This window comes from Pocillopora damicornis, chromosome 10, assembly GCF_964200805.1.
Source record: "Pocillopora damicornis chromosome 10, jaPocDami1.2, whole genome shotgun sequence".
Lineage (NCBI taxonomy): Eukaryota > Metazoa > Cnidaria > Anthozoa > Scleractinia > Pocilloporidae > Pocillopora > Pocillopora damicornis.
This window is the reverse complement of record NC_142679.1, coordinates 17617767-17638392: the sequence shown is the minus strand read 5'-3', so window position 1 is coordinate 17638392 and position 20626 is coordinate 17617767. Positions and strand designations below refer to the sequence as shown.

At 38.5% G+C, this 20626-nt stretch overlaps 2 protein-coding genes and 2 pseudogenes across 4 annotated transcripts; 3 read left to right on the top strand and 1 right to left on the bottom strand.

Annotated features, from left to right (window-relative positions):
• Positions 1 to 245: 245 nt before the first annotated feature.
• On the top strand, positions 246 to 5206 carry LOC113678580 (ATP synthase mitochondrial F1 complex assembly factor 2). Its single transcript, XM_027195477.2, has 8 exons — positions 246 to 472; positions 997 to 1041; positions 1501 to 1646; positions 2303 to 2400; positions 2814 to 2894; positions 3336 to 3448; positions 3922 to 4037; positions 4668 to 5206. The coding sequence occupies exons 1-8, from the start codon at positions 334 to 336 to the stop codon at positions 4794 to 4796; spliced, it is 867 nt and encodes a 288-aa protein (XP_027051278.2). The 5' UTR covers positions 246 to 333; the 3' UTR covers positions 4797 to 5206.
• A 51-nt stretch (positions 5207 to 5257) lies between these two features.
• On the bottom strand, positions 5258 to 6712 carry LOC149039183 (BTB/POZ domain-containing protein 6-like; annotated as a pseudogene).
• An 84-nt stretch (positions 6713 to 6796) lies between these two features.
• On the top strand, positions 6797 to 11897 carry LOC113678562 (uncharacterized). Of its 2 annotated transcripts, none has more exons than XM_089185974.1 (4): positions 6797 to 8390; positions 8508 to 8619; positions 10026 to 10166; positions 10760 to 11897. In XM_089185974.1, the coding sequence occupies exons 1-4, from the start codon at positions 8049 to 8051 to the stop codon at positions 11299 to 11301; spliced, it is 1137 nt and encodes a 378-aa protein (XP_089042100.1). In that variant the 5' UTR covers positions 6797 to 8048; the 3' UTR covers positions 11302 to 11897. The 2 variants fall into 2 exon arrangements, with proteins under 2 accessions (XP_089042100.1, XP_089042099.1); XM_089185973.1 differs by having other exon boundaries at positions 10020 to 10166.
• Positions 11898 to 12410: 513 nt separating this feature from the next.
• LOC149039182 (uncharacterized) lies at positions 12411 to 18014 on the top strand (annotated as a pseudogene). Its single transcript, XR_016180679.1, has 4 exons — positions 12411 to 12838; positions 13777 to 13894; positions 15399 to 15545; positions 15934 to 18014. The product of XR_016180679.1 is annotated as an uncharacterized LOC149039182 (transcript).
• Positions 18015 to 20626: the final 2612 nt, after the last annotated feature.

Genomic DNA, 20626 nt, shown 5'->3' with positions numbered 1-20626 from the left:
GGCTCCTGACGCCTCTGATGTGAAAATGAGATTGTACCTTTGCGCAAATAAAACTCATTTTCAAAAGATAGACTTTGCGCTCGGCCTCGTTTAATTTACCTCTTTTCTGCTGTCTCTATTATTACCCCCCAGCAGATATCTTACCATATTGATCAGTCGTGGGTTATCTGAATGTGGATTATTCGCGGCTTCATATTTTTCGCGCACGTTTCCCGCGAAGTACGGAAGAGGTCTGGGCAAAATATAGGCTTGGTTACCTAGCCAGAACAAGATGGCGGACGAAGATGTCGGTGTATCCAGTGTGTGATTTCTTCGGATCTAAATACCATAATTATGCCTGGGATTTTCAGATTCGGGGTCCTTCCTATGATCAGACAAACGTTCTTGCTAGACAACCAGTTTTCTACATACCAACGATGTAATTTGACGATATGCGCCATAGCAGTCAAAAGAAACCTGTCTTCTTTTCGAGGTAAGCGCGCACAATCGTATGCGGCTGGTTTAACAGTCGGTTTTGGTGGTTGTATTGTTTATATATCAATACGCAGATGAAGTAGTCCCAGAACCTTCTAAGAAACACGATTGTGTCCCAAGTGACAAAGTATTGTTTTTTCCAACGCGTCCAAGCAAGCCACCAGATTTCACAGGTTTTCGATAACTAAAGCATATGCACTTGCATCCGAAAATGTTGCTAAATTTCTTAGACTTGAATCAAGGGAGGATGCTTTTAGTTTGTTTTGAAAGCGCTCTTCACTGGCTCACTGTACCCCATTCCTTAGCCCCCCTCCCCCCCCCCCCCCACCCACCTTCGTTTGTCGTAGTAGTGGGATAGGTCCCGGTCTTTTCTTTTTCACGTGGATTTTGTGTCTAGGTTGTGGTGTTTCTATCTAGGAGCTGGCTTCAAATTGTGGATGGAAGCCCACAAAAGTTTTTTTGGTACTTATCCTGGACTTAGTGATTCATGCATTAACATTATGTTTGCTGGGTAATTTTCAGAGAGAAAACGGTTTTATAATAAAGCAGGTATCGAGGAAGTTGAAGGTAACATTTTCATATTTTTCTAACAAGGTTAACTGAATTCAGCAGGTAAAAAAATATTTTTGAGTAATTTTTTAATTTTCAACATATAGTATCTAAATAAACATATTATATTCTTCTTTTAGCTGCATTTTTGTGTCATGTTTCCACTGCATCTTCAACTGTGTTCTTTTTTATTGACTGAAGCCATAGTGTTTGTCAGTCAGGATCTTGTTCCCCAAAAGACTCTCCTACACAAATGATGCATAACATCATGAAAAAATACCAAGTCTTAAACGTGGAATTTTTTTACATATTTCATTTTGTTAGATATTGTTTCAGCTGACAAAACACTATTTAACAATTGAGAAAACTACAAAAGAACGTTGGTCTGGCTTTGAGTACATGTTCTACTGCCAGCCATTAAATGTCTTGACTTTTATTACCCATCAATCTAAATGTATAAGTCATATATCTCTTAAGGTGGCTATCAGATCACAGTGGACAACAAAAAGGTGAAAACACCAGCTGGAAATCTTCTTGTTGTTCCCAGTAAACCTTTGGCCATGGCAGTATCTGTAGAGTGGAATTCACAGGTTGACACCATCAAACCAGCAAATATGCATCTGGTAATTAAACAATTGTTATTGCTTTGTGCAATATTTCGTTGTTGTTGTTTAGGCTGATAGGAAGCCTTGTTGTGATAATAATTTATTGCTATTTAAGCAAGAAGGAAGTCATTAGCCAGAATTGTAGTGAGGCATCTTGAAAGGGAGGACACGCTAGTCTTACATAATATACAAGCTCAAGAATCATTCAACAAGCTGACATATTTGATTTATGGTTGGAGTGGGTGGAGAGGGAAGGTGGTAGGCTGGGGGCTATAAGAATGAGAGTCACCCTCTGGGTAATTGTGACTCATTGCAAAACAATATCCACTTGTACATTTACAACTGTATAATTGGTACAGTTTAACCAACTTTTCCCTCATAGTGTATATTATTTTGTTTATATATCTTTGCTTTATTTGTTTTGTTTTGTTTTGTTTATTCTTCATTTACCTGCTGCTGCCTGCAACTTAAAATGTACTAGAAGCTTACAAGTTTATTTAGCTCTCTGATTAACAATGTATCATTACAATCTAAATAATGGTAAAAACATTCTTATTCAATCAAAAATATGGCAAAATAGAATTATTACCAGTATTATTGAATATAATTGATTTCTGTGAATAAAGTGTTTGTCTTGTCTTTTTTCTAGTGTAGCTTATTTTGTTTTTCCATAGACTTCTCTCAGTAACACTGTGATTGACAATCCAAGGACAAGAAATCATGATCAGCAAATTTCACACATTTTAGAATTTTTGAGCTCGGACAGTATTTGGTATGCCATAAGAATCTCTGCAATTTTTTTTTACTAATACTTTTAAAGAAGTTATTGTGGTCTTCATATAACATTAATTTAACAGTTGCACAATTGTTTAGTCTGAATCAGTAGTTATTTATCTAAGAAGGAAATAGTACTATGGTGCATTATCATTGTTGGCTATCATTCACAATCACTAATTTTTAGAGTGACTGGCATCTAATTTCTCCTTACAATATCACCTCAGAATCACATTTGAAGATCACAGGTTAGAATAAAGAAAAAGGTTAAAAATTAAAGAAGCTCTTGATTGTGAAACAAATTCTCCTTTCAAAACTATAAGACATCAGTATTGAGAAGAGTATGGAGAATATGCATACTGATGTTGGAGTCTAAAGGATTAATCATGTGATTCCTTCTAAACTCTGCAGCTTTTTTGCGGATGAACCTGAAGAGTTAGTGGATCTACAAAGAAAGGAATGGATGCCTATCATGGAATGGTTTAACAACAAGTAAAACAAATTTTGCTGTTATTAATGACTTTGTATTCATGATTATTGGTCATTACAAACTGTCCTATGGGAAAATCTCTGTTAATTAGCAAAATATGGCATTGTTTTACTGCAGAGTAGTTCTGAAAGGGTAATTTTTTGTGACAGTGACTGATGTTTTGACAACCTGAGGGGAGGGTATCATTGGAGTTGAGTGAACTACAAAGTTTTTTAATCCATTTGATTGGACCAATAAATCTTTTTCTTGACTCTGAGGATGCTCTGCTCAGGTAGTTCAAGAATCACTCCTTCTTAATGATAAAAGAGGCTTTCAAGACTTCACTTATTCAGATGCTCATACTACATGGTCATATCAATTACTTTGTATCTTTAGATCAACGAATTGATAATAACTGGTAAATGCATGCTAATTTAGGTATTAATTTGTTATTACCTTTGAAGGTATTCAGTACCTGTTGAACCAAGTCATGGTCTGCTGGCGGCGACCATACCAGACGATGCCGAGGAACGACTAAAGGCTCATCTGACACCACTTGACAGCTGGTCCCTAACCGGTAAATATGTCAGCGAAGTGACCAAGGATGTCTGCGAAGAGACTGGTATGTCGGCGAGTTGACCAAAGGCGACCGTCGACGAGTTGACCAAAGGTGTTGCGAGAAAACTAATTGTGTCAGCGAGGTGACCAAAGTTGTCGCGAGAAAACTAATTGTGTCGGCGAGGTGACCAAAGGTGTCGCGAATGGATTAATTGTGTTGACGAGCTGGTGGTCGGCGAAGTGACCCGGTACCCCGACAACAGTCCTTTTCAGGACTACTCGCACCTGAACGATCAAATTTCATGGTCCAATAAAATCACATGTAACTGTTAAACTCGTGGTCATCCAGACATCTTCAGAGGTCGATTAATAGTTTTCATACTCACTTAAAGTTTTTGCATCATTTTGAGAAATCAGTGTCAAATGTAGCGGGAAATCTCTAGTGCACGATGTTGAATATTATTTCTAAAACTTGTTCTCTTTATTCGACAGGCCTCGAGTTTGCTGTGGAAACATTGAAGTCATTTATTCTTACGATGGCACTCATCGAAAATCACCTCACGGTGGAAAAAGCTGTTCATTTGTCCAGACTAGAGCTAGAATTTCAGGTCTGTTGTTTCATCATTATTCGTCATTGATTGCTGGAATGGACTACTCACTCGTGTTACTTAAATCAATCGTATTTACTCATTAAACTACAAGAAAGTAGTGTACATTTGGTGGGAACAATTAGTTATGCTTTAGACTATAATAAGGTGCAGGGTAGTGAAATGTGAAGGAATGCACTGTTTGGTAATGTGACTCAAAAGAAACAACTTACTACAATTCTATAATATTCTGATGAAAGGGCGCTGCATTTAAACAGGAGCGCTGGGGCAAACGGTAATCTATGATTTTTCAGCTACATTTTTCTCCTACAAATTTGACTCATGGTAGGGAAGACAAGCGGGGGCGGAGGAGGGGACGAAGGATTGGGAATGCGAACGTTTCTTCCCCAAAAAATCCTTATGTTTCGCCTGTCATGCGAGGCAAACATATTTACTTATTTCTTAATCTCATTGTGCGCCCTTGCGCCCTTAGTTACTTCAAACCGAGCGTCTGGCGCAAGCGGAGAAAAATCCTTGTAAAAGTGTAGGAAAGCATCACCCTTGCCCTCGATTTTGTTTTTCTTTGGTATGGTTTTGGAATTGAAGTGTGCACTCGGTTATTACAAACTGTGTTTTTTTTCTTTACTGCAGATAAGCCGGTGGGGTAGTGTGGAATGGGCGCACGATCTGGAGTTGATGGAGACCAGGAGTAGGGTGGCTGCCGCTGTTTTGTTTTACAGTCTAAATAACAGACGTAGAACTTTACCATCAAGTTCATAATCATCTCTCTTTCCAGAGCATCAACATATTTTGCTCCTCTTGATGTGTGTCGACAGTGCTTAAGACTCCTTTGTAGGATCCGGACCGCGTCAGGATAACTTTTCAACCGGAAAAAATGGTATTTTTACGGCCGGAAAATGTACTAGAAATTGAAAGAGCTTGTTAGTTTTGTTGCTTGTTAGTTAGAGTATCCTTGGTTAATGTAATCCATATTTAATAGTTTGAAACCTTACTGGTGAGTTTTTTCCTTTGAAATTCCTTTTGAGCCTTACAGCTAACTGATTTCTATTTTTTTCCTTAAAATTTTCAGATCGACCTTTTACATTTACGAGCAAGCAAAAACAAATCATACAAAATATTTAATCGCACATAGTATGTCTAACTGACTCAATAAAGTCCCATCTAACAAATGTTCTGAATCAACTTTGATAGGTCACACTTTGCTGTTCCACCCATAGTTTTTATCCGTCACTGTTTGTTAAAGGATTCAGATGAGTATACCTGGTCATCCTTGAAGATTGATCCAACATTAATTGACCTAAGAGAGATAGGCTGGGCTTTACGTCAACGGGAACGGATCGGGTAACGTTATCAGAATTTTTACCTGGGAACTGAAAACAAAATTTCAGGAAACTGTCCTCTTTCTATATCGGTTCCATTAGAGTTTTCTGCCGAACAACGAAATGTAAATCGCACTCCCTGGCACTTCACTGATGTTTGCCCATCTTTGCCATACCAGACGTAGGGCCCTTGATGATAGACTTTATCTTATACTCTTTATTTGCTTTCAAAATAATTGGACGATCGAACAACACATCAAAGCCGTAATATGCACTAATATCGCTTCTCTTTGAGGCATAATTTCCTCCTCGACTCACAAGCAAATTGTTGTCAAGGGGATCAATAATGTCTGTCTTAACTGTATACTCTTCGCGTTCGGAGCCAAAATGTTGAACTCCGTGTAAAGTAATAGGTTTGTTGACGGTGAGAAAGATACAGTCAGGGCCGTTGCAATTATAAATCCAGCCTGAGAGAAACGTCTTAAACCTCTGACATCGTTGTTTAGAGAAAATACCTCTACAGGCTTGTACGAACGGTAAAGGATTATTCAAAAAATTGTTGTAGTGTTTTATCAAGTTGCAGAATTCTTCATGATTCAAGAGATGAGAGTCAAATACGACAGATGCAAAATCTTTCTCTTCCATCAACGGAAACCGTATTCTGTTAACAATATCTTCTCCAAGAATTCGTCTCTTTGTCCTTCCATCGGAAGTCATCCTTTGCCTTTCACATTCTTTTATGGCCCAACGATCAACAGCTTTGAACAGTTCCACTTCCCTCACATTCAACACTTCTCTCTTTACAACAGATTCAACAACAGACCGCTCAACTGCAACAAATTCGTCTGACGTCACAGCTTCTTCTGTCTGCTCTTCAATCACTTTCCAGCATCGATCTTTCAAATCTTTATCTTCAAATATCTGTGCGTGCGGCAGAATTAAAAACACATTCGATGCTTTCAGGTTGTCTCGAAGATATTCTGTACATTTCTTAGCGAGTGAGGGTACTATGTACTTGTTCGCTAAGTACAACACTTGCATCACGTTATTTCCGCTTAAATTTACTTTGTCGCTGTACAAGAAACGAAATAACTCCAACAGACTCTCGTACTCACAGTCAGGCAGTTCAATAGGGTCTTTAGTCTCCGCCATACGACCATAGAACATGGCGAAGAACACAGGACTATTAATGGCGAGCACAAACTTGTGAGCTGGGATCGCCTTCTTACTTTCACCTCCGCCATTCGGGAGTGAAACAACAAATTTTACATCGCTGAGTAACTCGTTGTTAAATATAAACGCGGTTTTCTCTACAATAGTTGATAGTTTCGTCTGCTAGTCCTCTTCAGCCGCCATCACTTTGTTTCACCCTCTCTTAACAGATGTCTGCCGATACAGTGAAGATATAGTGAGCTTACTTTGTGCAAATATTATGGAAAGCGAAACCTGAGTTTGCTACCGCTGACTTGTCGTTACAACAGGCTCACTTGCTTAATTGCTCACTTTTGTCACTCAAACTAAGTGAATGAACATTCACGGCTGAACGTTTTGTGTTTTAAAGACCTCAATCCGATTTTTGCTTTTGATCTCATCTGCTTCTTCCAGGTGAATTTTATTAAAACTTGCAGAATTTTAATCTGACAAAAGCAAAGTCGAATCGAATTACCAGCCGCTAGATAAGTGATAGCGGGGCTAATGAAGAACGGTGTGAATGACAGAAAGGAAAGGATAGTTTAACGATGAAATTCACACGGTCTTTTTACTGCTACCGTCTCTCTCTTCAAGTGTACCCATTTTCAACCAACACCAAACCTTGAATTGACGTCCAGAATGTAAATGTTGTGATAACGATCCGTCAGCTTTAGAAACTCTCAGTACGGTGGCTAATTTACATAATAAACTCAGTTGGTAAAACCAAATTTTCTTCATAATACCCCGCTTCCCTCCCACCATTTTGATCGACTTTGACGGTACTGCGAGGAGCTTCCAGGAGGAGCGTAACTTTACTCAAACTCGCCTCGTACGTCAGAGGGTGGAATGGACGATAATCGCATAGAACCTTGTCAGTAAGTTGCATTTACATAAACGGACTTGAGACAAACTGAAGGTAAAGTAAAATAAAACTTTGAAAGCTCCTTAGCTTCCATGGGCCATTACACAATGCCACGAGAAATTCATCATTGACTCACGATTATTGGTTAGAATTGTTGCTGTGAAATACCAATCTGAGACAAAAATTTCGTTTGGTTTAGAGTCCAAGAAAGGAAGAAACAAGATTTGCTAAACTTGTAAATTAGATTTTGTCAAGAGAGACGACTTGTTAAAATTGTGGGGTTCGGAGCTTTGAGTGAGAAATTAGTACAATTAAAGCTTATAAACAACCAATAAGTCTTGGAGTGTTGATTAAAGGACAAGTAAGCTTTCACTTTCAAACACAAAGAGGATTTGCGGATTAACAGGCATTATAAATAAGTAAGAAAATCAAACTGAGTTTATTCCTTAGAAAAAAGATCTCACCTTCAACAAAAAAGTACTCATACATAAATTACTGACGACGGACAAATCATCAAAACAGCTGCCATTGGAAACACGAAAATCGCATTTCCAGCAAACATGTTATACCATCATTGAAGAGGACCTGTCGGACTAAATAAATCCATTTTCTTAAAAATTGGCTGCCACTTATTCGACAATGAATTCCAAAATTGTTTGCCTTTTCATCTTGCTTCAAGAAAAAGTAAACGTTTCGGTTTGCACCGCCATCGGAAATAGTCCAATCTCTTTTTCTTCTTATTTTATGGTAAAAGAAAACTTGTGGCTTGAAGACAAAATCATTGAACAGCACGAGTCTCCTGATATAGTCTCATGCAACCGGTTATGTATGAAAACGGCCTGGTGCACTTCAACAAATTACAAAATGCCAACGTCGCAAGAGGGCATGGGAACCTGTGAACTGAATAGGCACGGCGCCATCGATATGAACACACGAAATCTTCGGAAGCAACAAGGAGCCACTTTTTCTTTGCTTTTGAAGGTAAAGTGCTTTTAAAAACTGGGATTGGTTTGGAGAGAAGAGATAAGCACTTTAAAAGAGTCACAGCCGCAGATCAGCGTTGTAAAATTCTTTGTCTCAAACTTTTTTAATTTTCAGGGTTGTTTGCGGACTGGGTGTCTCAATGGTGGCTCATGTATTTATTGCGAAAACTCATATGCATGTTCGTGCAAAGAACCGCAGACTGAAGAAAAGAAAGGAAGGACATTAGGTAAGGGAAAATTTATTGTTTGTTTACTGAAATACCCGTTTTCCAGAATAGCCGTCGTTAAAGTTTTGGCAGTCCTCTGACGTGCCAAAATCCGACCGCGAATATCTCAGCCAAAAGTGTTTAATTTAATCAAATATTTACGTATTGTGGTGCTTTACTGAGTGAGGATCTTAATCGTTAAGCGTAAACTTGACAAAATTGAACCGTTAATTGTAAAAAAAAGTTGATTTTCAAAATTTTGCATTAAGTTAGAATGGACAGAATTTAAACGTTAGCCTAAAACGGCCAAATTTTTAGCCGTTAGTCGTAAAAGCCATCACTCTATCGAGACTCACTTTAAACTACTGACATGAAAATGACAATTTTTGTAAAATGTGGAATTCTATTTATAACAATTAGGTGGAATTAGCGTTTTGTTGCTGACCCTCTCGCCTTAATTATACGACCACCATTAAGGTGTCAGAAAATTTTTAAGCGTCAGACTGTCTTATTAAAGCGCTTGAAAGAGGATAAGAGTGGGAACAGATTCAATAGGTATTGAATTTTTAATCTCGGTGCTGTTCATGTTTTTCAATGCAGTCATATGGTAAAGTTTTAAGTATCGCCTTTCGAGGATTTTGGCTTAAAAATAATTCACACCATTTAAGCAGTCTAATAACTGTTGTAATCATAAAAATTTGTAAAATAAATAAAAGATTGTGATTAGTTAAAAAAAACTCCTATTTTCCACTTATTTACTTGCCAAGTTGTTATCAGAAAGTTTGTTAACAGAAAGTTCAATAAGCCAATCACATTCAAAAGTTTTAGTTTAAAGAAACCAATCACAACTTTGGTTTCAATCACTATAGAAACAGTGTCCAGATTCCGAAATTAAGGCTTTCTTCAAATTGGAGAATTTGTTCTTTTTTCAGTCTTTAATGTAAATTTTCCTTTTCTTTCATAACTTAGCTACTCTTCTTTTCTCAAAATTTATAATTTTTTTATAATTAATTTTGTGTCTTTCAATTCGGTCCGTAATCATACCCGTTAACGCTGCGCGGTCGTCCGATTTTGAGTATCACTCATATGACTACACACCGTATTGGACTACACTCAATCCTATAACCATTCCTAACTGTGCTATGCACCTAGTCCCTTATACCATCAGATACACTGAGCCTGCTGATGTGAAAGTGCGTTGGGAAACATGCGCGCCGGCTCAATCAAGTCACTGAAGGAACTGCATGGATAGAGAGCGTGAATTTTAGTCTTTCATAGTCCTAAATGCAACGCAAAAAATTCAGGATAACATTACAACTTACTACCGTTACTATCGCTGTCGGATGGCAAAGCTTTCTCAACTCGAGGTGTATCTTCCATACTAACTTGCTTGAGGCCTTTTTTTTTTTTTAACACTCGAGGAATAGGTTGGGAGTCAAATAGGCCTGCTAATTCCTGCAAGCACATCCGGGACGCTGGAGACTCCAGAGGAGACGGGGAATACTGGATCGACCCTGAGAACAAAGGAAGCCCTTTGAAGGTCTATTGCGACATGACAACTGATGGAGGTGAGCGACAGATGTATTTTGAGGCACTTTTTAGCTCGTGTTGAACGGGTGAGAGATATGAAATAAACCCTTCTTTTGGCGTGCCTTGACATCAACGATTAATTGGAATTCTATTGTTTGAGTATCTTCAACAAAACGACATGGTCCTCAGACTAACGATATGTAGTAAGCGCCAGGGAAAAGAAATGTACCGGCTTCCGCTCGCCTCTCAAATACCTCTCAAATACCTCTGTGCAGTAAGCGAATCGATCGGAAAAAAAATCGTACTTAATTTTTCCGGTTTACATCTAATCATAAAAGTTGTTTTCCTCACATGCTTTTTCAAAACTCTTTTCCTTACTAGCTATGAGCATAAAAGATATCCGATTAAAGGCAGCGGGGTCGAGAATACCCAGCACTTGCCCAACGTATGGCAAATCTAGCGTCTTTTTCCCCACCGATGCCATCTTCAAATATTTACGTACTACAAACTTATTCGAATTTTTTCATAAACTGAGCATATCTTCGCTCGATTAAAATATATCTCAATTGTTCAAGACCGGAGGCGTACACGTTCTTTTGATAAGCTAAGTTGTATTTCTTTGCTGTTTCAGGAGGCTGGCCTCTCGTTTCCAACCTTGTGATGGCCAACTCAAGTCGGTCCGTTCCGCTCTTGGTTGAGTGGTCGTACCATGCTATCAGCCAATATCACAGGAACAACATGTTTCTGGCAAAAACGGCCATGAATGAGCTCAGAACATACTTGAATTTTACTCAGCTGAGATTCCATTGCAGCAAACGATCGAAGCGTACGTTCCACGTGACCACAGCCACCAATAGCATCGGAGAAGCTGTGGTCCAGTACTTTAGTGGTCAGACAGATGCGCGACCAAACTCGTGTGAATCTTTTGTCAGAATGGAAGACGACAACTCAAAATTAGCCAAGGTCTGCCGACAGTGGGGGTCTGAGGAGAGAAAGCGCGACGTTGGTAAATGGAGCTCATCTAATCGCAATGACAACAGATTGTACGATCATACTGTGATCGTCTGGTGGACCTATCACTGGAATATTCGGCCACCACAACGACGATTTGACTGCGACGATCTTGCACATACAGTATCTGCCGGTGATTTCTGGAAGGTTTTTGTACGTTAGAAATTTTGGGTATATTAGAAGTATTATTATTATTCAGAAGTCTTGTTTCAAAGTATTTAATCTTACTTAACATCGCTGTACAGCAGTGTTCAATTGAGTATTGCTTTGGTTTTACTTTACTTTGCTCTGTGATTGGTCCAGAAAACTGGCGCCTATATCTCAACCAATCAAATACAAAACTAAAACCAACCTCAACTAGGTAACTCGCGTTTTCGCGCGCGTCCAGCAGGTTGCCTGCTTTTACTTCGAGTTCTCATCGGTTAATGATAATGTTGGCCTTTGTTCTGATTGATAGTTGTGATTACGTTGGTTTTGGTTTTTTTGGCTGCTCTGTTAGTCATAAGAATTTACTTTAACCTCACTGAGTTTGTAAAGGTTACCCTGTTTCAGTTCCTCAACGCCAGGTTACCAAGTCACTGAATATTAATCTCGTAGTCCGGCTGATCGTCAGGCAAATAATCATCTCTGAGTTGATTTTACATGTCTTGTATTACCTAAGTAATACCTTTCTAATATAACCTAAAGCATTAGAACTTTTAGCATTGTAACATTTACAGCAGTGCAAATAAAGTGCCCATACAAGAGGGAAAGTATGACACCTTGTGTGAAGTGGACTCTACCCAAAGTGCTTTCTGAGATCATCTTCTGTAAAAATCGTATTAAATGGACACTGAGATCAAATTGAGCTTGCGTTTGAACACAAAACCCGTCCAGCTTAAATGGAAACTTTAAGGAATTGCTATATACAAAGTTTTTGAATTGTGGGAATTCTGCACAGTTTTAAAACCTTCATAATTTCACGATACTAATTAACTATTGATAAGATGTGAAGATAAGTAGTGATTCTAACAAAACACACTTACTTCGCCTCCAGCAACACCTGCTATTATAATTCTCCAAAAAGTGTCGCAATTGTTTCTTGCTTGCGGGGTTTCGCTATACGTTTTATGTTTTTGACAGAACTGTAGGTGTTGTCAAAGCTAGGTTGTTTGGGTTTATGGTAAAATTTCCGCACAGCCCCATACTACATTATGCATTTAGTTCTTGGATAGAGAAAACAATGACAAAAACAATAGATTGCCATTGGGAAAACAGATTTGTTTTACAATAGTATGGGGCTGTGCGGAAATTTCACCGGGTTTATTAGGAAACGGTCAAGAATCGTTTGTGAACGCTTGTTTTCTTGCTTGCATTTACGAATTCAGCTCATGTAGAAACTATGTACGGCATACAGATGTCGTTTTTTATTCTACTCGAAGCCTTTGTTGTCGTGACAGGATTTTCTCACTCCGCATATTTCACAACACGAGAAAATAAGCGCCTCATAGGTCATCGTATTAAACAAGTCGATTCTATCAATTTGAAGTCGTGCAGCCAGTTTTGCTTGAGACATCCCTGGTGCACTTCAACAAACTTCCAAATATCAACCAAGATGAACGGCAAAGAAACTTGTGAATTGAACATGCACGGAGTTATCGACGAAAACAATGATCATTTCCATGATAAAGAAGGAGTAACTTTCTCTCTGATGTTAAAGGTAAATATTGTTTCGTCGATGAAATAGGCGTTACAGCCAGCACATACAAACTTATAGACCACACGTGAACGGAGCCTTTCAGGGCCAAGGTCTTTCACACTAAAACAACGCATCTTTCCAGGCGTGTTATAATTAGAGAGTACAATAGCCAGTGACAGGGCCTCCTACATTTTCAAACATCTGCAAGATTCTGAACATTGTCGTGCTTTGTGTTCAACAGATAGCTTCCACGTTTTGGATCACGCCTCTCCCGGTTTTTAACTCAAGATAAAAGAGGCTATTCATATTCAAAGAGAACAACCCTCTTTGAATCAACAGTTACACCTTGTAAATCTAAAACTATCCTTTTAATTCTCACACTTTCATGCTTTGCCTCTCTTCTTGTTGTCAACATTTATCATAATTAGCATTTTTCTACTTACTATAAATTCAACTTCCAACGCCTTGTCCATTAATTAACTGAAGATGACAGAAGTTTCTGTCGAAACATGTTTTACAAACTTAAACGTTTTGTCTTTTTCTTCAAATTCTTGAAGTAGTAATTGGTTATAAAAATGTTTCCTCAGTGAAATGTGGTGCCTTGGTCAGTTATAAAATTAATAATCCATGTATCAGTTGCTTGGGCTTACCTTGAGCCAGAAATATATTGGGAAAAGATAATTTAACTCCTTGACATACCATTCAAACGAAACCTACAAGAGTTATAAGTGTATTCTAAGGCCAGTCGCTTTGTAATTTTTTTTCATCAAATTTGTCATATTTGATTTCTTAGGAGGTTTTTTTAGCTTAAGGAGCAGTACTTATTAGAAACTTTTTGTAATTGTGCTGCCTTTGGAACTTACTTTTTGTCAGTGGGAGATGCATGCGTCTTCCGTTTTTGCTTTATAATTACTTTTGACAAGATATTTGCGCTCATCCCAAAGTTTTCATTTTTTCAGGGATGTTTGTTGACCGGCTGTCTTAATGGTGGCTTCTGTGTGTTTGACAAAAAGGAAAACCTGTTCTCATGTTCGTGCAAAATACCGTGGACGGGAAAAAAATGTGAAAATAAAAACGGTAAGATTTGTTTTACTTCTTTAAGTTGAAAAGGTCGGACCATTGTGATCAGGAAAACTTTACCGCTGTTAGTGATAAAAATGTGGTTTTAAGTTTAGAAGTACCTCAGGTTACCGACCATTAATTTGGCAGTTTTGGTATTGCGCTAATTAAAGATTCAGTCCTTAATGAGCGAAAAGCAGCTGTAAGGTAAAATCTGTCGATGGCTATGAAAGACGCGCACAATTAAGAGTAGGCTTGTTCCTTGCTAGAATTGTCAACCATTATTCGTATTGCTCAACAAAGTAAAGAAGAAAAGATGAGAAATGCTGCACTTTTTCCTTCTTTCATGTTTTTAATCATAGCGAATTAATGCATATATTTGCCTCAGACCCGTGATGCCAACGCTGTTTTCATTCGAATCACATTGGCAAGTGCTTATTTCCTTTTAAATTTGCCCTCATTTTTCAAGTGAAGGTATTTCTAAAAATTTAAAACATTTTAAAAAAGCACTGAGCGAAAAGCAGCTGTAAGGTAAAATCTGTCGATGGCTTTGAAAGACGTGCATAATTAACACTAAACTTGTTCCCTGGCTCGAATTGTTAACCATTATTCGTATTGCTTGAAAACAATTGGAAAGTAAAGAAGAGAAATGCCGCACTTTTTCCTTCTTTTATTTTTCTCATGCAAAATACCGTGGACGGGAAAAAAATGTGAAAATAAAAACGGTAAGATTAATTTGTTTTACTTCTTTAAGTGGAAAAGGTCGGGCCATTGTAATCAAGACGACTTTACCGCTATAAGTGATAAAAGTGTGGTTTTAAATTTAGAAGTACCTCTTTACCGACCATTAATTTGGCATTTTTGATATTACGCTTGTTAACGGACAATTTAATAAGCCAATCACATTCAAAAGTTTTAGATTAAATCAACCAATTATAAACCTTGGTTTCAATCACCATAGAAACTGTGTACAGACTCAGAAATTGGAGCTTTCTTTAAAATGGAGAATTCTTTTTTCGTCAGTCTCTTAATGCAAATTTGTCATTTCTTTCATAACTTGGCTAATCTTCGTCTCTCGGAAATTACGATTTTTTAGAGTTAACTTTGTGTCTTCCAGTTCGGTCTGTGATCATATTTGTGATAAACAAATCGGACTACAGCTGCGCGGTCGTCCGATTTTGAGTATTATTCTTATGATGACAGACCGAATTGGACTACACTCAGTGCTATTACCATTACTAACTGTGCTATGCACCTAGTCCCTTATACCATTACATACACTGAGCCCACTGATGTGAAAGTGCTCTGGGAAACATGCGCGCCGGCTCAGTCAAGTCACTGAAGGAACTGCATGGATAGAGAGCGTGAATTTTAGTCTTTCATAGTCTTAAATGCAACGCAAAAAAGTCAGGATAACATTATAACTTACTACCGTTACTATCGCTGTTGGATAGCAAAACTTTCTCACCCCGAGGTGTATCTTCCATACTAACTTGATTGAGGCGTGTTTTTAACACTCAAGGAATAGGTTGGGAGTTAAATAGGCCTGCTAATTCCTGCAAGCACATCCGGGACGCTGGAGACTCCAGAGGAGACGGGGAATACTGGATCGACCCTGAGAACAAAGGAAGCCCTTTGAAGGTCTATTGCGACATGACAACTGATGGAGGTGAGCGACAGATGTATTGTGGGGCACTTTTTAGCCCGTTTTGAACGGGTGAGAGATATGAAATAAACCCTTCCTCTGACGTGCTTTGACATCAACGATTAATTGGAATACTATTGTTTGAGCATCTTAAACCAAACGACATAGTTCTCAGACTAAAGATATGTAGCAAGCGCCAGGGAAAAGAAATGTGCCGGCTTCCGTTTGCCTCTCAACTACCTCTCAAATACCTCTGTGCAGTTAGCGAATCGATCGGAAAAAAAATCGTATTTTATTTCTCCAGTCTACATCTAAGCATATCCTTGCTCGATAAAAATATATCTCAATTTTGCAAGACCGGAGGCGTACACATTCTTTTGAAAAGCTAAGTTGTATTCCTTTGCTGTTTCAGGAGGCTGGCTTCTCGTTTCCAACCTTGTGATGGCCAACTCAAGTCAGTCCGTTCCGCTATTGGTTGAGTGGTCGTACCATGCTATCAGCCAATATCACAGGAACAACATGTTTCTGGCAAAACGGCCATGAATGAGCTCAGAACATACTTGAATTTTACTCAGCTGAGATTCTATTGCAGCAAACGATCGAAGCGTACGTTCCACGTGACCACAGCCGCTAATAGCATTGGAGAAGCTGTGGTCCAGTACTTCAGCGGTCAGACAGATGCGCGACCATACTCGTGTGAATCTTTTGTCAGAATGGAAGACGACAACTCAAAATTAGCCAAGGTCTGCCAAGAGTGGGGGTCCGACTCTTCAAAGCGCAACGTTAGTAAATGGAGCGTTGCTCCTCGCAATGACAACAGATTGTACGATCATACTGTGATTGTCTGGTATGCCTATCACTGGAATATTCAGCCACAACATGGTCGATTTGACTGCGACGATTATGCAAATGCAGTATCTGCTGGTGATTTCTGGAAAGTTTTTGTACGTTAGAAATTTTGGGCGTATTATCTGTACTCAGAAGTCTTGTTTCAAAGTATTTAATCTTACTTAACATCGCTGTAGAGCAGTGTTCAATTGAGTATTGCTTTGGTTTTACTTTACTTCGCTCTGTGATTGGTCCAGAAAACTGGCGCCACCATCTCAACCAATCAAATGCAAAACTAAAACTAACCCCAACTAGGTAACTAGCGTTTTCCCGCGCCTCTTACAGGTTACCTGCTTTTACTTCGAGTTCTCGTTGGTTAATGATGATGTTGGCCTTTGCTCTGATTGATAGATGTGGTTACTTTGGTTTTTGTTTTTTTGGCTGCTCTGTTAGTCATAAGAATTTGCGTTAACCTCACTGAGTTTTTAAAGTTTCCCCCGTTTATTAGCTTTGCCAAAATACATATAATGTAGAACATGGGTAAATAACAATAACAATAAGGGGCAGGCAACCATAACAGCGATAGCCAATTACTGTGGTCCCAGGAGAATTAAAATAGTAAAACGATTACATCAGTAACTAATAATTGAGAACGGCATAGAGTTGGTGTTGTTTTCAGGCTGCGACATGAATTACATTTTGTAATGTTTTTTTATATGTCCTGGGATTGTCAATGTCAAAGATCTCTTGGAGTGCAGTTAAATAATAACACATCAAAGCACGTTTGAAGTCATTTACATTGTTCAAACTTAGGTTAAGCTCGTCTGACAGTGTGTGCCAGATTCTTATAGTTCGTACAATAAATGACCGTTAAAAGGTTGAAGTCTTGCATTTAGGTACAGAGTATTTGGTAACAGCTGTATTGGCAGACGATCGTGTTTGTCTTGTAGAAAGAGCAATAGGAACACTCGTAGGGTCTATATCCACCAGTATGGGTAATCTTAAAGAACAGTAACATATCTAAGCACTCATGCCAGTAGCTGATAGATAGTAAGGAAAAGGTTTTTAGCCGTTGTTCATAACTCTGATGGCACGAGAATGGTAGTTTCAAGATATATTTTGTAGCCCGTCTTTATATCTTTTCTAGATTTGAGATAAAATAAATAGATTGTGGCGCCCAACCTTGTGTAGCATTGCCCAGATGTGGTCTAACGATGATTAAATCGATTAATCTTCTTACAATAGTACTTTGCATATGACGCGCGTTTCTTTTAACAAACCCAAGCATCTTGTTCGCGCGCGAGCATTGCTCTGAGACTCGGCGATTCCATGTTAGGCCAGTTAAAAAACCCAGATACTAAGATCACGTTCGTAACTTGTTTTCTCCAACATAGCGCCATTCATATCATATTCAAAGTTTCTCAGTTGCCGTTCTGAGTTTGCTGGCGAACACCATGCGTCGCGTTTCTTTGCAGCAAATACTCATCCAGTTTATTTCGATGTATTTACTATAAACGGGGTACAGGTGGCTTTGATTGTCGTCCTCCGAGCCTTTGTTGGTGATCCCCTGTTAAAATCCTCCCCTCCCCCCTCAGGCGATAAAAATGGCTGGTCTTAGTCTCGTATCCAGATCTTTTACGGTTGTAGTTACAGTTACACGGTGGGATCTGGGTACGAGATTGGTCCCCAAAGACTGAGGTCTACTGAGGCCCAAAAAACCCATGATACTTTTATTCAATCATTACAGTACGTGACCTCAGAGAAATTAGTGTATTATAAGCATTATAAATAGTAAATTGTTGTTTTTAAAGCTGGGTAATTCAAACATTGAAAAGCTATATATGCAACAAATGAATTGATCACTAAGGATTTTAATACAAGAAAAGCTAACGAGACTGACGCGCTGTAAATCTTTCATTTACTCCTATTTTATAGACAGTAAAACAAAGTTTTATCCACATTTGTTTTTTGTGAAAACGGCGTACCCCTAACATAACATAAAGCATCAGAAAGTTTAGCACTACAACACTTACAACAGTGCAAATGAAGTGCTCATACAAGAAGGCCATCTGAGGGAAAGTATGACACCTTGTATGAAGTGGACTCTACCCAGAATGCTTTCTGAGATCATTCTCTAAACAATTCGTATTAAATGGACCCTGAGGCCAAATTGAGCCTGCGTTTGAACACAAAACCCGTCCGGCTTAAAAGAAAACTTTAAGGACTTGCTGTATATAGAGTTTTTGAATTGCAGGAAAACTGAACAGTTTTAAAACCATCATAATTTCACGATTTTAATTGTTGATAAGATGTGACGATAAGGTCTCCCCAGTGATCCTGACAAAACACACTTACTTTGCCTCCATCTACACCTGCTATTATAATTCTCCTAAATTAAAATGTCGTAATTGTTTCTTGCTTGAAAGGTTTCGCTATACGTAATGTGTTTTTGACAGAACTGTAAGACCTGACTATAAGGTGTTGTCAGGGCTAGGTTGTTTGGGTTTATCGTTGAGACTCGTTGGGGAACACGCTTGTTTTCTTGCTTGCATTTACGAATTCAGCTTATGTAGAAACTATGAACGGCATACAGGCGTCGTTTTTCATTCTACTCGAAGCCCTTGTTGTCGTGACAGGATTTTCTCACTCCGCATATTTCACAACACGAGAAAATAAACGCCTCATAGGTCATCGTATTAAACAAGTCGATTCTATCAGTTTGAAGTCGTGCAGCCAGTTTTGCTTGAGACATCCATGGTGCACTTCAACAAACTTCCAAATATCAACCAAGATGAGCGGCAGAGAAACTTGTGAATTGAACATGCACGGAGTTATCATCGAAAACAATGATCATTTCCATGATCAAGAAGGAGTAACTTTCTCTCTGAGGTAAATATTGTTTCGCCGATGAATTGGCATTACAGCCAGCACATACAAACTTATAGACCACACGTGAATGGAGCCTTTCAGGACCAGGGTCTTTCACAGTAAAACAACGCATCTAAAACAAATAAAGCACTAAACAACGCATCTTTCCAGGCGTATTATAATTAGAGAGCACTTAGCCAGTGACAGGGCCTCCCACATTTTTAAATATCTGCAAGATTCTGAACATTGTCGCGCTTTGTGTTCAGCAGATAGCTTCCACGTTTTGGATCACGCCTCTACCGGTTTCTAACTCAAGATAAAAGAGGCTATTCAGATTCAAAGAGAACAACCGTCTTTGAATCAACAATTACACCATGTAAATCTTAAACTATCCTTTTAATTCTCACACTTTCATGCTTTGCCTCTATTCTTGTTGTCAACATTTATCATGCATGTTTCACAAACTTAAAGTTTTGTCTTTTTCTTCAAATTCTTGACTTGCCTGCTACTATCCAGAAGTAGTAATTGGTGATAAAAATGTTTCCTCAGTGAAATGTAGTGCCTTGGTCAGTTGTAAAATTATTAATCCATGTATCAGTTGCTTGGGCTTACCTTGAGCCAGAAAAATATTGGGAAAAGATAATTTAACTCCTTGACATACCATTGAAACGACACCTACAAGAGTTATAAGTGTATTTTAAGGCCAGTCGCGCTTGTAATTTCTTTTTTTATAAAATTTCTTATATTTGATTTCCTGGGAGTTTTTTCAGCGATAGCTTGAGGAGCAGTACTTATTCTGTGGAAACATTTTGTAATTGTACTGCCTTGGGAACTTGCTTTTTGTCACTGGGAGGTGCATGCGTCTTCCGTTTTTTTTTTTTGCCTTTTTTTTCTTTAACAAGATATTTGTGCTCATCCCAAACTTTTCATTTTTCCAGGGATGTTTGTTGACCGGTTGTCTTAATGGTGGCTCCTGTGTGCATGACAAAAAGGAAAACCTGTTCTCATGTTCGTGCAAAATACCGTGGACGGGGAAAAAATGTGAAAATAAAAAGGGTAAGATTTGTTTTACTTTTTTAAATTTAAAAGGTCGGACCATTGTAATCAAGAAAACTTTACCGCTGTAAGTGATAAAAGTGTAGTTTTAAATTTAGAAGTACCTCAGTTTACCGACCATTAATTTGGCAGTTTTGGTATTGCGCTAATTAAAAATTCAGTCCTCAGACAAAAAACAAAAACAAAACAATGAGCGAAAAGCAGCTGTGAGGTAAAATCTGTCGATGGCTGTGAAAGACGCGCACAATTAAGAGTAAGCTTGTTCCCAGCTAGAATTGTCAACCATTATTCGTATTGCTCAGCAAAGTAAAGAAGAAAAGATGAGAAATGCTACACTTTTTCCTTGTTTCATT